The sequence below is a fragment of the Cavia porcellus genome, unplaced genomic scaffold, assembly GCF_034190915.1.
Source record: "Cavia porcellus strain 051 isolate PalLab524CR breed Dunkin Hartley unplaced genomic scaffold, mCavPor4.1 scaffold_4, whole genome shotgun sequence".
NCBI classification, from domain to species: Eukaryota; Metazoa; Chordata; class Mammalia; order Rodentia; family Caviidae; genus Cavia; species Cavia porcellus.
The window spans coordinates 37,418,997-37,434,411 of record NW_026947487.1 but is presented as its reverse complement, the minus strand read 5'-3'; the positions used below and the strand labels follow the sequence as shown (position 1 = coordinate 37,434,411).

At 53.0% G+C, this 15,415-nt stretch overlaps 1 protein-coding gene across 1 annotated transcript; it reads right to left on the bottom strand.

Moving 5' to 3' along the window:
• Positions 1-203: 203 nt before the first annotated feature.
• LOC134475683 (igE-binding protein-like) lies at positions 204-14,777 on the bottom strand. Its single transcript, XM_063246925.1, has 5 exons — positions 11,829-14,777; positions 8,868-10,395; positions 5,907-7,434; positions 2,946-4,473; positions 204-1,512 (listed from the first exon to the last, which is right to left on the bottom strand). The coding sequence occupies exon 1, from the start codon at positions 14,378-14,380 to the stop codon at positions 13,472-13,474; it is 909 nt and encodes a 302-aa protein (XP_063102995.1). The 5' UTR covers positions 14,381-14,777; the 3' UTR covers positions 204-1,512; positions 2,946-4,473; positions 5,907-7,434; positions 8,868-10,395; positions 11,829-13,471.
• Positions 14,778-15,415: the final 638 nt, after the last annotated feature.

The window sequence follows — 15,415 nt, the reverse complement described above, 5'->3', positions numbered from 1 at the left end:
TTTAAAATTGAAATCTACATGTACAAATTTCATTTTCTAAGCTTGTGAAGAATGGTGCAACAGTGAGGTGACTCTTTTTAGGTGAAAAAACAGTTTAACATTAACCAGCAGTAAACTTTTTTATCATAATGTTTATTTTGAGTGATCAAAGATTTACCTCATGACCGGAGCCGCGGGAGACAGGAGGCCAGACTCGAGCAGGATCAGCTCTCAAACTTTATTACGTACAGCGAACCGGACCTGACAAGGTCCGCCACCCTCGGTGTTGATTCCTCTTCCGCCGTTGGGGGCAGGAACAACCTCTTATAAGGGGAAGCAGTATCCAATCACAGAGAAGTGCGTCTAACAAGCTGATAGGCTAGCGTCACGGGTAACTGGGCAGATATGACAATTTGGCGGGCTTGTTCAGGCCGGGAAGAACCCGGAAGCAGGAAATGGGCGCCATCATAGGCGGCTTCCCACATCTCCCCCTTTTTTATTTATTAAAATAGGATGGTCTGTGGGTCCCTCCAAGGTGTCTATGACCTTGTTGCTGTTAGACACCTAGGAGTGGGCCTACCTTGTAGGCCGAGGCATGAGAGAATGTAGAGGTCTATACCCTGCTGTGCATCACCCTGTTTTGTGCATATCCTTGCGCCAGGACCATGCTCAAGGTGAGTGGTTCATTTTTTCGCAGGGCCAGGCTTTTGTGAACCGAACCTGGATGCATATAGACATTCATTCCTGCCTTCCTCCCAACCTTTGAGGCGGATGGCACTGCAGTACCCTTGGTCTCGCATCTCAATGCCCATAATTTGGCTCCAGGAGGGACCCCTGGCCTTACAGGCCATGTATATCTGAGTGGAGCCTGTCTTAGGTTGACCGGGAGGGCTTTTCCCGTCTTACCCGTCATTGGCTTGCCCACTCAGCTCTTATAGCTGATGTTCTGCAATGTGAAGGAGATATGCGGCGGCCTGCTGGCCTGATGGGCCACCTGCTGCCATTTGCATGGCTGCCATAGCTGTGATCTTAACCTGCTGCTGAGTTTGTATGAGGCGATCTAACAAGCATTTAATAACCACAAGCCCTACTAGGATAGCCATGGCAATTAGGATCCAAAAAGAGGTAATCGTGGGACAGAAGGAAGAGAAATGGAGGGTCGACCGGAGTTAAGCGGGTGGGTCATAATCAAGGACTGTTTGATTGATGGTGTAAACCCTGGGTGAGGCGGGCGAGGCCGCCGAAAAAGGTGCCAATGTGGGCAGGTGGTGCCAAGGACCCCAAAGATATTGTGGTGGTTCTGTGGAATCTGAGCATATCACAGGGGTGATTAATAGGAACCCACAGAATAGAAAAAGCTCCAAACCAGACATTTTAGTTTGTAGATGGTCTCGGGCGCTGAGCGTCGGTCCCAGAAGGGTCGAGTTGACTTGTGTCCGCGGGCTTATCTTCCTGTGCTTTATCAGGAACTGGTGGGGAGTTTACTGCTCGCGTCAATCTTTCCGGGACCCACAGCGGTTCGCAGCCTGGTTCCTGTGGGAAGACACAAACCACACCTCGGGTCCAACTAACCACTGGATCCGGGCCCATCCATTGTCCTGTAAGGACATCTTTCCATCTCACCAGCCCTTTGTCGGCCGGGGACGGGTTATTGTGCTCCATGGCAGGGGAATGATATGGTAAAGAGTGCCAATGATATTCTTCCTTTGGGCGTTAGGCCGTGGCCTATCCCCTCTTTTTGCTTTTGTAAGACACCCTTGAGTGTCCGATGTGCCCGTTCAATGATGCCTTGTCCTTGAGGGTTATATGGAATGCCATGCTTAAGGACAACATCCATTTGTTGACAGAATGTTACAAAAGTTTTGCTGGTGTAAGCAGGACCATTGTCTGTTTTTAATATATTGGGCTTTCCCCAAGCAGCCCAGGCTGCAAGACAATGATTAATAGCATGGGTGGCCCTTTCTCCCTTTCCAGCCAGCCGTCTCCAGGCCTGGAGGCCACAGCGGCTAATTTGTTCATAAACCTGGCGAGGGTATTGAGTTTGATCTTCCTCAAAGGTTCCTCGCCCTAATAGCATATCCCTGTTCCACTCTCTCTGGTTATTTTCCCTGTTGGCTGCCGCCTGCTCTACACAGAATCCGGGGGAGAGGCAGGCGCGTGCCAGCTGGGTCCAATCTCCAGGAGTTAAAAGCAGACCTGCCAATGCCTCTAAAAGCGCCATGGTAAATGGCGCATTGGGCCCATAAGCTGAAACTACGTCCTTGATAGCTTTAAGTTGTTTAATTTCTAAGGGCTCATAATATCCTCCTCCTCCCCTGCCTCCTACTTGTACCGGGAATGCATGGAGACCGGAACACTCAAAGGGAAGCCTCGACCATACCCTCTGGTGGAAGGAACGTCCTCCTCCCTCCCCAGATGGGGGCGCAGAAGGCAACCCAGGAAGTAGCTCTCCCTCTAACCAGGGCGGTGCCATAGGTTGTGGTGGCAGCCCAGGGAGCAACTCCTCTTCCGGCCACGGCGGTGCAGTGGGGCCTGGAGCCCTGAAGGGAGCGACCATGGGTCGCGAACTTGCCAAAGGGCGGAAGGGCTTAGTGGGGCCTGGCGCCCTGAAGGGGGTGATCGTGGGTGTTTGGTTCCCCTTTTTATCTTCCCGAGCCCTGAATTCCTCTTTAAGCTGTGCAGGAGGGTCCTGTTTAGCGAAGACAACCTCCTCTTCTGAACCTTCCGAATCAGAATCAGAATTAGAGCCCTGAGGGTCCTCCGGAGACCCACAATCGGCAGTGGCTCCGGGCTCCTCTGAGCATTCCGATCGAGCTCTATCAAAAGCCTGTCGGGCTGTATTAGCGAAGCGAAAGCAAAACAGATGCAAAGGGAAAAGAAAAGAAAAAAAAAAAACCAGCGTCCACTCGTGTGGCGCTCAAAATCTGTTAGGTGCGTCCACCCAACCCAGGTGACCCAGTACTCACCTGTCCCGGGAACCGCTGTATCTCACGTAGCTGATCAGGGTGAAGAGAAGAGGCGCTCGCGGCCTTCCGTTGTTATTGGGCCAGGTCCTCCGTCGTACCGCAGGCGACAGCAATCGCACCTCCCGGCCGAAGAGGCACGTCGCTGAGTCTTTTATTCCCCGTACGGGGGCCACCAGATGACCGGAGCCGCGGGAGACAGGAGGCCAGACTCGAGCAGGATCAGCTCTCAAACTTTATTACATACAGCGAACCGGACCTGACAAGGTCCGCCACCCTCAGTGTTGATTCCTCTTCCGCCGTTGGGGGCAGGAACAACCTCTTATAAGGGGAAGCAGTATCCAATCACAGAGAAGTGCGTCTAACAAGCTGATAGGCTAGCGTCACGGGTAACTGGGCAGATATGACAATTTGGCGGGCTTGTTCAGGCCGGGAAGAACCCGGAAGCAGGAAATGGGCGCCATCATAGGCGGCTTCCCACATCTCCCCCTTTTTTATTTATTAAAATAGGATGGTCTGTGGGTCCCTCCAAGGTGTCTATGACCTTGTTGCTGTTAGACACCTAGGAGTGGGCCTACCTTGTAGGCCGAGGCATGAGAGAATGTAGAGGTCTATACCCTGCTGTGCATCACCCTGTTTTGTGCATATCCTTGCGCCAGGACCATGCTCAAGGTGAGTGGTTCATTTTTTCGCAGGGCCAGGCTTTTGTGAACCGAACCTGGATGCATATAGACATTCATTCCTGCCTTCCTCCCAACCTTTGAGGCGGATGGCACTGCAGTACCCTTGGTCTCGCATCTCAATGCCCATAATTTGGCTCCAGGAGGGACCCCTGGCCTTACAGGCCATGTATATCTGAGTGGAGCCTGTCTTAGGTTGACCGGGAGGGCTTTTCCCGTCTTACCCGTCATTGGCTTGCCCACTCAGCTCTTATAGCTGATGTTCTGCAATGTGAAGGAGATATGCGGCGGCCTGCTGGCCTGATGGGCCACCTGCTGCCATTTGCATGGCTGCCATAGCTGTGATCTTAACCTGCTGCTGAGTTTGTATGAGGCGATCTAACAAGCATTTAATAACCACAAGCCCTACTAGGATAGCCATGGCAATTAGGATCCAAAAAGAGGTAATCGTGGGACAGAAGGAAGAGAAATGGAGGGTCGACCGGAGTTAAGCGGGTGGGTCATAATCAAGGACTGTTTGATTGATGGTGTAAACCCTGGGTGAGGCGGGCGAGGCCGCCGAAAAAGGTGCCAATGTGGGCAGGTGGTGCCAAGGACCCCAAAGATATTGTGGTGGTTCTGTGGAATCTGAGCATATCACAGGGGTGATTAATAGGAACCCACAGAATAGAAAAAGCTCCAAACCAGACATTTTAGTTTGTAGATGGTCTCGGGCGCTGAGCGTCGGTCCCAGAAGGGTCGAGTTGACTTGTGTCCGCGGGCTTATCTTCCTGTGCTTTATCAGGAACTGGTGGGGAGTTTACTGCTCGCGTCAATCTTTCCGGGACCCACAGCGGTTCGCAGCCTGGTTCCTGTGGGAAGACACAAACCACACCTCGGGTCCAACTAACCACTGGATCCGGGCCCATCCATTGTCCTGTAAGGACATCTTTCCATCTCACCAGCCCTTTGTCGGCCGGGGACGGGTTATTGTGCTCCATGGCAGGGGAATGATATGGTAAAGAGTGCCAATGATATTCTTCCTTTGGGCGTTAGGCCGTGGCCTATCCCCTCTTTTTGCTTTTGTAAGACACCCTTGAGTGTCCGATGTGCCCGTTCAATGATGCCTTGTCCTTGAGGGTTATATGGAATGCCATGCTTAAGGACAACATCCATTTGTTGACAGAATGTTACAAAAGTTTTGCTGGTGTAAGCAGGACCATTGTCTGTTTTTAATATATTGGGCTTTCCCCAAGCAGCCCAGGCTGCAAGACAATGATTAATAGCATGGGTGGCCCTTTCTCCCTTTCCAGCCAGCCGTCTCCAGGCCTGGAGGCCACAGCGGCTAATTTGTTCATAAACCTGGCGAGGGTATTGAGTTTGATCTTCCTCAAAGGTTCCTCGCCCTAATAGCATATCCCTGTTCCACTCTCTCTGGTTATTTTCCCTGTTGGCTGCCGCCTGCTCTACACAGAATCCGGGGGAGAGGCAGGCGCGTGCCAGCTGGGTCCAATCTCCAGGAGTTAAAAGCAGACCTGCCAATGCCTCTAAAAGCGCCATGGTAAATGGCGCATTGGGCCCATAAGCTGAAACTGCGTCCTTGATAGCTTTAAGTTGTTTAATTTCTAAGGGCTCATAATATCCTCCTCCTCCCCTGCCTCCTACTTGTACCGGGAATGCATGGAGACCGGAACACTCAAAGGGAAGCCGCGACCATACCCTCTGGTGGAAGGAACGTCCTCCTCCCTCCCCAGATGGGGGCACAGAAGGCAACCCAGGAAGTAGCTCTCCCTCTAACCAGGGCGGTGCCATAGGTTGTGGTGGCAGCCCAGGGAGCAACTCCTCTTCCGGCCACGGCGGTGCAGTGGGGCCTGGAGCCCTGAAGGGAGCGACCATGGGTCGCGAACTTGCCAAAGGGCGGAAGGGCTTAGTGGGGCCTGGCGCCCTGAAGGGGGTGATCGTGGGTGTTTGGTTCCCCTTTTTATCTTCCCGAGCCCTGAATTCCTCTTTAAGCTGTGCAGGAGGGTCCTGTTTAGCGAAGACAACCTCCTCTTCTGAACCTTCCGAATCAGAATCAGAATTAGAGCCCTGAGGGTCCTCCGGAGACCCACAATCGGCAGTGGCTCCGGGCTCCTCTGAGCATTCCGATCGAGCTCTATCAAAAGCCTGTCGGGCTGTATTAGCGAAGCGAAAGCAAAACAGATGCAAAGGGAAAAGAAAAGAAAAAAAAAAAACCAGCGTCCACTCGTGTGGCGCTCAAAATCTGTTAGGTGCGTCCACCCAACCCAGGTGACCCAGTACTCACCTGTCCCGGGAACCGCTGTATCTCACGTAGCTGATCAGGGTGAAGAGAAGAGGCGCTCGCGGCCTTCCGTTGTTATTGGGCCAGGTCCTCCGTCGTACCGCAGGCGACAGCAATCGCACCTCCCGGCCGAAGAGGCACGTCGCTGAGTCTTTTATTCCCCGTACGGGGGCCACCAGATGACCGGAGCCGCGGGAGACAGGAGGCCAGACTCGAGCAGGATCAGCTCTCAAACTTTATTACATACAGCGAACCGGACCTGACAAGGTCCGCCACCCTCAGTGTTGATTCCTCTTCCGCCGTTGGGGGCAGGAACAACCTCTTATAAGGGGAAGCAGTATCCAATCACAGAGAAGTGCGTCTAACAAGCTGATAGGCTAGCGTCACGGGTAACTGGGCAGATATGACAATTTGGCGGGCTTGTTCAGGCCGGGAAGAACCCGGAAGCAGGAAATGGGCGCCATCATAGGCGGCTTCCCACATCTCCCCCTTTTTTATTTATTAAAATAGGATGGTCTGTGGGTCCCTCCAAGGTGTCTATGACCTTGTTGCTGTTAGACACCTAGGAGTGGGCCTACCTTGTAGGCCGAGGCATGAGAGAATGTAGAGGTCTATACCCTGCTGTGCATCACCCTGTTTTGTGCATATCCTTGCGCCAGGACCATGCTCAAGGTGAGTGGTTCATTTTTTCGCAGGGCCAGGCTTTTGTGAACCGAACCTGGATGCATATAGACATTCATTCCTGCCTTCCTCCCAACCTTTGAGGCGGATGGCACTGCAGTACCCTTGGTCTCGCATCTCAATGCCCATAATTTGGCTCCAGGAGGGACCCCTGGCCTTACAGGCCATGTATATCTGAGTGGAGCCTGTCTTAGGTTGACCGGGAGGGCTTTTCCCGTCTTACCCGTCATTGGCTTGCCCACTCAGCTCTTATAGCTGATGTTCTGCAATGTGAAGGAGATATGCGGCGGCCTGCTGGCCTGATGGGCCACCTGCTGCCATTTGCATGGCTGCCATAGCTGTGATCTTAACCTGCTGCTGAGTTTGTATGAGGCGATCTAACAAGCATTTAATAACCACAAGCCCTACTAGGATAGCCATGGCAATTAGGATCCAAAAAGAGGTAATCGTGGGACAGAAGGAAGAGAAATGGAGGGTCGACCGGAGTTAAGCGGGTGGGTCATAATCAAGGACTGTTTGATTGATGGTGTAAACCCTGGGTGAGGCGGGCGAGGCCGCCGAAAAAGGTGCCAATGTGGGCAGGTGGTGCCAAGGACCCCAAAGATATTGTGGTGGTTCTGTGGAATCTGAGCATATCACAGGGGTGATTAATAGGAACCCACAGAATAGAAAAAGCTCCAAACCAGACATTTTAGTTTGTAGATGGTCTCGGGCGCTGAGCGTCGGTCCCAGAAGGGTCGAGTTGACTTGTGTCCGCGGGCTTATCTTCCTGTGCTTTATCAGGAACTGGTGGGGAGTTTACTGCTCGCGTCAATCTTTCCGGGACCCACAGCGGTTCGCAGCCTGGTTCCTGTGGGAAGACACAAACCACACCTCGGGTCCAACTAACCACTGGATCCGGGCCCATCCATTGTCCTGTAAGGACATCTTTCCATCTCACCAGCCCTTTGTCGGCCGGGGACGGGTTATTGTGCTCCATGGCAGGGGAATGATATGGTAAAGAGTGCCAATGATATTCTTCCTTTGGGCGTTAGGCCGTGGCCTATCCCCTCTTTTTGCTTTTGTAAGACACCCTTGAGTGTCCGATGTGCCCGTTCAATGATGCCTTGTCCTTGAGGGTTATATGGAATGCCATGCTTAAGGACAACATCCATTTGTTGACAGAATGTTACAAAAGTTTTGCTGGTGTAAGCAGGACCATTGTCTGTTTTTAATATATTGGGCTTTCCCCAAGCAGCCCAGGCTGCAAGACAATGATTAATAGCATGGGTGGCCCTTTCTCCCTTTCCAGCCAGCCGTCTCCAGGCCTGGAGGCCACAGCGGCTAATTTGTTCATAAACCTGGCGAGGGTATTGAGTTTGATCTTCCTCAAAGGTTCCTCGCCCTAATAGCATATCCCTGTTCCACTCTCTCTGGTTATTTTCCCTGTTGGCTGCCGCCTGCTCTACACAGAATCCGGGGGAGAGGCAGGCGCGTGCCAGCTGGGTCCAATCTCCAGGAGTTAAAAGCAGACCTGCCAATGCCTCTAAAAGCGCCATGGTAAATGGCGCATTGGGCCCATAAGCTGAAACTACGTCCTTGATAGCTTTAAGTTGTTTAATTTCTAAGGGCTCATAATATCCTCCTCCTCCCCTGCCTCCTACTTGTACCGGGAATGCATGGAGACCGGAACACTCAAAGGGAAGCCTCGACCATACCCTCTGGTGGAAGGAACGTCCTCCTCCCTCCCCAGATGGGGGCGCAGAAGGCAACCCAGGAAGTAGCTCTCCCTCTAACCAGGGCGGTGCCATAGGTTGTGGTGGCAGCCCAGGGAGCAACTCCTCTTCCGGCCACGGCGGTGCAGTGGGGCCTGGAGCCCTGAAGGGAGCGACCATGGGTCGCGAACTTGCCAAAGGGCGGAAGGGCTTAGTGGGGCCTGGCGCCCTGAAGGGGGTGATCGTGGGTGTTTGGTTCCCCTTTTTATCTTCCCGAGCCCTGAATTCCTCTTTAAGCTGTGCAGGAGGGTCCTGTTTAGCGAAGACAACCTCCTCTTCTGAACCTTCCGAATCAGAATCAGAATTAGAGCCCTGAGGGTCCTCCGGAGACCCACAATCGGCAGTGGCTCCGGGCTCCTCTGAGCATTCCGATCGAGCTCTATCAAAAGCCTGTCGGGCTGTATTAGCGAAGCGAAAGCAAAACAGATGCAAAGGGAAAAGAAAAGAAAAAAAAAAAACCAGCGTCCACTCGTGTGGCGCTCAAAATCTGTTAGGTGCGTCCACCCAACCCAGGTGACCCAGTACTCACCTGTCCCGGGAACCGCTGTATCTCACGTAGCTGATCAGGGTGAAGAGAAGAGGCGCTCGCGGCCTTCCGTTGTTATTGGGCCAGGTCCTCCGTCGTACCGCAGGCGACAGCAATCGCACCTCCCGGCCGAAGAGGCACGTCGCTGAGTCTTTTATTCCCCGTACGGGGGCCACCAGATGACCGGAGCCGCGGGAGACAGGAGGCCAGACTCGAGCAGGATCAGCTCTCAAACTTTATTACATACAGCGAACCGGACCTGACAAGGTCCGCCACCCTCAGTGTTGATTCCTCTTCCGCCGTTGGGGGCAGGAACAACCTCTTATAAGGGGAAGCAGTATCCAATCACAGAGAAGTGCGTCTAACAAGCTGATAGGCTAGCGTCACGGGTAACTGGGCAGATATGACAATTTGGCGGGCTTGTTCAGGCCGGGAAGAACCCGGAAGCAGGAAATGGGCGCCATCATAGGCGGCTTCCCACATCTCCCCCTTTTTTATTTATTAAAATAGGATGGTCTGTGGGTCCCTCCAAGGTGTCTATGACCTTGTTGCTGTTAGACACCTAGGAGTGGGCCTACCTTGTAGGCCGAGGCATGAGAGAATGTAGAGGTCTATACCCTGCTGTGCATCACCCTGTTTTGTGCATATCCTTGCGCCAGGACCATGCTCAAGGTGAGTGGTTCATTTTTTCGCAGGGCCAGGCTTTTGTGAACCGAACCTGGATGCATATAGACATTCATTCCTGCCTTCCTCCCAACCTTTGAGGCGGATGGCACTGCAGTACCCTTGGTCTCGCATCTCAATGCCCATAATTTGGCTCCAGGAGGGACCCCTGGCCTTACAGGCCATGTATATCTGAGTGGAGCCTGTCTTAGGTTGACCGGGAGGGCTTTTCCCGTCTTACCCGTCATTGGCTTGCCCACTCAGCTCTTATAGCTGATGTTCTGCAATGTGAAGGAGATATGCGGCGGCCTGCTGGCCTGATGGGCCACCTGCTGCCATTTGCATGGCTGCCATAGCTGTGATCTTAACCTGCTGCTGAGTTTGTATGAGGCGATCTAACAAGCATTTAATAACCACAAGCCCTACTAGGATAGCCATGGCAATTAGGATCCAAAAAGAGGTAATCGTGGGACAGAAGGAAGAGAAATGGAGGGTCGACCGGAGTTAAGCGGGTGGGTCATAATCAAGGACTGTTTGATTGATGGTGTAAACCCTGGGTGAGGCGGGCGAGGCCGCCGAAAAAGGTGCCAATGTGGGCAGGTGGTGCCAAGGACCCCAAAGATATTGTGGTGGTTCTGTGGAATCTGAGCATATCACAGGGGTGATTAATAGGAACCCACAGAATAGAAAAAGCTCCAAACCAGACATTTTAGTTTGTAGATGGTCTCGGGCGCTGAGCGTCGGTCCCAGAAGGGTCGAGTTGACTTGTGTCCGCGGGCTTATCTTCCTGTGCTTTATCAGGAACTGGTGGGGAGTTTACTGCTCGCGTCAATCTTTCCGGGACCCACAGCGGTTCGCAGCCTGGTTCCTGTGGGAAGACACAAACCACACCTCGGGTCCAACTAACCACTGGATCCGGGCCCATCCATTGTCCTGTAAGGACATCTTTCCATCTCACCAGCCCTTTGTCGGCCGGGGACGGGTTATTGTGCTCCATGGCAGGGGAATGATATGGTAAAGAGTGCCAATGATATTCTTCCTTTGGGCGTTAGGCCGTGGCCTATCCCCTCTTTTTGCTTTTGTAAGACACCCTTGAGTGTCCGATGTGCCCGTTCAATGATGCCTTGTCCTTGAGGGTTATATGGAATGCCATGCTTAAGGACAACATCCATTTGTTGACAGAATGTTACAAAAGTTTTGCTGGTGTAAGCAGGACCATTGTCTGTTTTTAATATATTGGGCTTTCCCCAAGCAGCCCAGGCTGCAAGACAATGATTAATAGCATGGGTGGCCCTTTCTCCCTTTCCAGCCAGCCGTCTCCAGGCCTGGAGGCCACAGCGGCTAATTTGTTCATAAACCTGGCGAGGGTATTGAGTTTGATCTTCCTCAAAGGTTCCTCGCCCTAATAGCATATCCCTGTTCCACTCTCTCTGGTTATTTTCCCTGTTGGCTGCCGCCTGCTCTACACAGAATCCGGGGGAGAGGCAGGCGCGTGCCAGCTGGGTCCAATCTCCAGGAGTTAAAAGCAGACCTGCCAATGCCTCTAAAAGCGCCATGGTAAATGGCGCATTGGGCCCATAAGCTGAAACTGCGTCCTTGATAGCTTTAAGTTGTTTAATTTCTAAGGGCTCATAATATCCTCCTCCTCCCCTGCCTCCTACTTGTACCGGGAATGCATGGAGACCGGAACACTCAAAGGGAAGCCGCGACCATACCCTCTGGTGGAAGGAACGTCCTCCTCCCTCCCCAGATGGGGGCACAGAAGGCAACCCAGGAAGTAGCTCTCCCTCTAACCAGGGCGGTGCCATAGGTTGTGGTGGCAGCCCAGGGAGCAACTCCTCTTCCGGCCACGGCGGTGCAGTGGGGCCTGGAGCCCTGAAGGGAGCGACCATGGGTCGCGAACTTGCCAAAGGGCGGAAGGGCTTAGTGGGGCCTGGCGCCCTGAAGGGGGTGATCGTGGGTGTTTGGTTCCCCTTTTTATCTTCCCGAGCCCTGAATTCCTCTTTAAGCTGTGCAGGAGGGTCCTGTTTAGCGAAGACAACCTCCTCTTCTGAACCTTCCGAATCAGAATCAGAATTAGAGCCCTGAGGGTCCTCCGGAGACCCACAATCGGCAGTGGCTCCGGGCTCCTCTGAGCATTCCGATCGAGCTCTATCAAAAGCCTGTCGGGCTGTATTAGCGAAGCGAAAGCAAAACAGATGCAAAGGGAAAAGAAAAGAAAAAAAAAAAACCAGCGTCCACTCGTGTGGCGCTCAAAATCTGTTAGGTGCGTCCACCCAACCCAGGTGACCCAGTACTCACCTGTCCCGGGAACCGCTGTATCTCACGTAGCTGATCAGGGTGAAGAGAAGAGGCGCTCGCGGCCTTCCGTTGTTATTGGGCCAGGTCCTCCGTCGTACCGCAGGCGACAGCAATCGCACCTCCCGGCCGAAGAGGCACGTCGCTGAGTCTTTTATTCCCCGTACGGGGGCCACCAGATGACCGGAGCCGCGGGAGACAGGAGGCCAGACTCGAGCAGGATCAGCTCTCAAACTTTATTACATACAGCGAACCGGACCTGACAAGGTCCGCCACCCTCAGTGTTGATTCCTCTTCCGCCGTTGGGGGCAGGAACAACCTCTTATAAGGGGAAGCAGTATCCAATCACAGAGAAGTGCGTCTAACAAGCTGATAGGCTAGCGTCACGGGTAACTGGGCAGATATGACAATTTGGCGGGCTTGTTCAGGCCGGGAAGAACCCGGAAGCAGGAAATGGGCGCCATCATAGGCGGCTTCCCACATCTCCCCCTTTTTTATTTATTAAAATAGGATGGTCTGTGGGTCCCTCCAAGGTGTCTATGACCTTGTTGCTGTTAGACACCTAGGAGTGGGCCTACCTTGTAGGCCGAGGCATGAGAGAATGTAGAGGTCTATACCCTGCTGTGCATCACCCTGTTTTGTGCATATCCTTGCGCCAGGACCATGCTCAAGGTGAGTGGTTCATTTTTTCGCAGGGCCAGGCTTTTGTGAACCGAACCTGGATGCATATAGACATTCATTCCTGCCTTCCTCCCAACCTTTGAGGCGGATGGCACTGCAGTACCCTTGGTCTCGCATCTCAATGCCCATAATTTGACTCCAGGAGGGACCCCTGGCCTTACAGGCCATGTATATCTGAGTGGAGCCTGTCTTAGGTTGACCGGGAGGGCTTTTCCCGTCTTACCCGTCATTGGCTTGCCCACTCAGCTCTTATAGCTGATGTTCTGCAATGTGAAGGAGATATGCGGCGGCCTGCTGGCCTGATGGGCCACCTGCTGCCATTTGCATGGCTGCCATAGCTGTGATCTTAACCTGCTGCTGAGTTTGTATGAGGCGATCTAACAAGCATTTAATAACCACAAGCCCTACTAGGATAGCCATGGCAATTAGGATCCAAAAAGAGGTAATCGTGGGACAGAAGGAAGAGAAATGGAGGGTCGACCGGAGTTAAGCGGGTGGGTCATAATCAAGGACTGTTTGATTGATGGTGTAAACCCTGGGTGAGGCGGGCGAGGCCGCCGAAAAAGGTGCCAATGTGGGCAGGTGGTGCCAAGGACCCCAAAGATATTGTGGTGGTTCTGTGGAATCTGAGCATATCACAGGGGTGATTAATAGGAACCCACAGAATAGAAAAAGCTCCAAACCAGACATTTTAGTTTGTAGATGGTCTCGGGCGCTGAGCGTCGGTCCCAGAAGGGTCGAGTTGACTTGTGTCCGCGGGCTTATCTTCCTGTGCTTTATCAGGAACTGGTGGGGAGTTTACTGCTCGCGTCAATCTTTCCGGGACCCACAGCGGTTCGCAGCCTGGTTCCTGTGGGAAGACACAAACCACACCTCGGGTCCAACTAACCACTGGATCCGGGCCCATCCATTGTCCTGTAAGGACATCTTTCCATCTCACCAGCCCTTTGTCGGCCGGGGACGGGTTATTGTGCTCCATGGCAGGGGAATGATATGGTAAAGAGTGCCAATGATATTCTTCCTTTGGGCGTTAGGCCGTGGCCTATCCCCTCTTTTTGCTTTTGTAAGACACCCTTGAGTGTCCGATGTGCCCGTTCAATGATGCCTTGTCCTTGAGGGTTATATGGAATGCCATGCTTAAGGACAACATCCATTTGTTGACAGAATGTTACAAAAGTTTTGCTGGTGTAAGCAGGACCATTGTCTGTTTTTAATATATTGGGCTTTCCCCAAGCAGCCCAGGCTGCAAGACAATGATTAATAGCATGGGTGGCCCTTTCTCCCTTTCCAGCCAGCCGTCTCCAGGCCTGGAGGCCACAGCGGCTAATTTGTTCATAAACCTGGCGAGGGTATTGAGTTTGATCTTCCTCAAAGGTTCCTCGCCCTAATAGCATATCCCTGTTCCACTCTCTCTGGTTATTTTCCCTGTTGGCTGCCGCCTGCTCTACACAGAATCCGGGGGAGAGGCAGGCGCGTGCCAGCTGGGTCCAATCTCCAGGAGTTAAAAGCAGACCTGCCAATGCCTCTAAAAGCGCCATGGTAAATGGCGCATTGGGCCCATAAGCTGAAACTGCGTCCTTGATAGCTTTAAGTTGTTTAATTTCTAAGGGCTCATAATATCCTCCTCCTCCCCTGCCTCCTACTTGTACCGGGAATGCATGGAGACCGGAACACTCAAAGGGAAGCCGCGACCATACCCTCTGGTGGAAGGAACGTCCTCCTCCCTCCCCAGATGGGGGCGCAGAAGGCAACCCAGGAAGTAGCTCTCCCTCTAACCAGGGCGGTGCCATAGGTTGTGGTGGCAGCCCAGGGAGCAACTCCTCTTCCGGCCACGGCGGTGCAGTGGGGCCTGGAGCCCTGAAGGGAGCGACCATGGGTCGCGAACTTGCCAAAGGGCGGAAGGGCTTAGTGGGGCCTGGCGCCCTGAAGGGGGTGATCGTGGGTGTTTGGTTCCCCTTTTTATCTTCCCGAGCCCTGAATTCCTCTTTAAGCTGTGCAGGAGGGTCCTGTTTAGCGAAGACAACCTCCTCTTCTGAACCTTCCGAATCAGAATCAGAATTAGAGCCCTGAGGGTCCTCCGGAGACCCACAATCGGCAGTGGCTCCGGGCTCCTCTGAGCATTCCGATCGAGCTCTATCAAAAGCCTGTCGGGCTGTATTAGCGAAGCGAAAGCAAAACAGATGCAAAGGGAAAAGAAAAGAAAAAAAAAAAAAACCAGCGTCCACTCGTGTGGCGCTCAAAATCTGTTAGGTGCGTCCACCCAACCCAGGTGACCCAGTACTCACCTGTCCCGGGAACCGCTGTATCTCACGTAGCTGATCAGGGTGAAGAGAAGAGGCGCTCGCGGCCTTCCGTTGTTATTGGGCCAGGTCCTCCGTCGTACCGCAGGCGACAGCAATCGCACCTCCCGGCCGAAGAGGCACGTCGCTGAGTCTTTTATTCCCCGTACGGGGGCCACCAGATGACCGGAGCCGCGGGAGACAGGAGGCCAGACTCGAGCAGGATCAGCTCTCAAACTTTATTACATACAGCGAACCGGACCTGACAAGGTCCGCCACCCTCAGTGTTGATTCCTCTTCCGCCGTTGGGGGCAGGAACAACCTCTTATAAGGGGAAGCAGTATCCAATCACAGAGAAGTGCGTCTAACAAGCTGATAGGCTAGCGTCACGGGTAACTGGGCAGATATGACAATTTGGCGGGCTTGTTCAGGCCGGGAAGAACCCGGAAGCAGGAAATGGGCGCCATCATAGGCGGCTTCCCACAACCTCACTTTATGAAGGGAAACCCCTATTACAGTAAAGACAGACCTTTTTTTGAAGGGTAAATAATATATGATGTTCTCTATTTTGCATGCCTCATAGATGTTTTATTTTCTTAGCCTCCTCCCTGTCTGACAATTGACAGTTGT

Bases quoted from the DNA above. Each gene is read 5' to 3' on its own strand.
- LOC134475683 (XM_063246925.1), bottom strand. From the start codon at position 14,380: ATGGTCGCTCCCTTCAGGGCTCCAGGCCCCACTGCACCGCCGTGGCCG.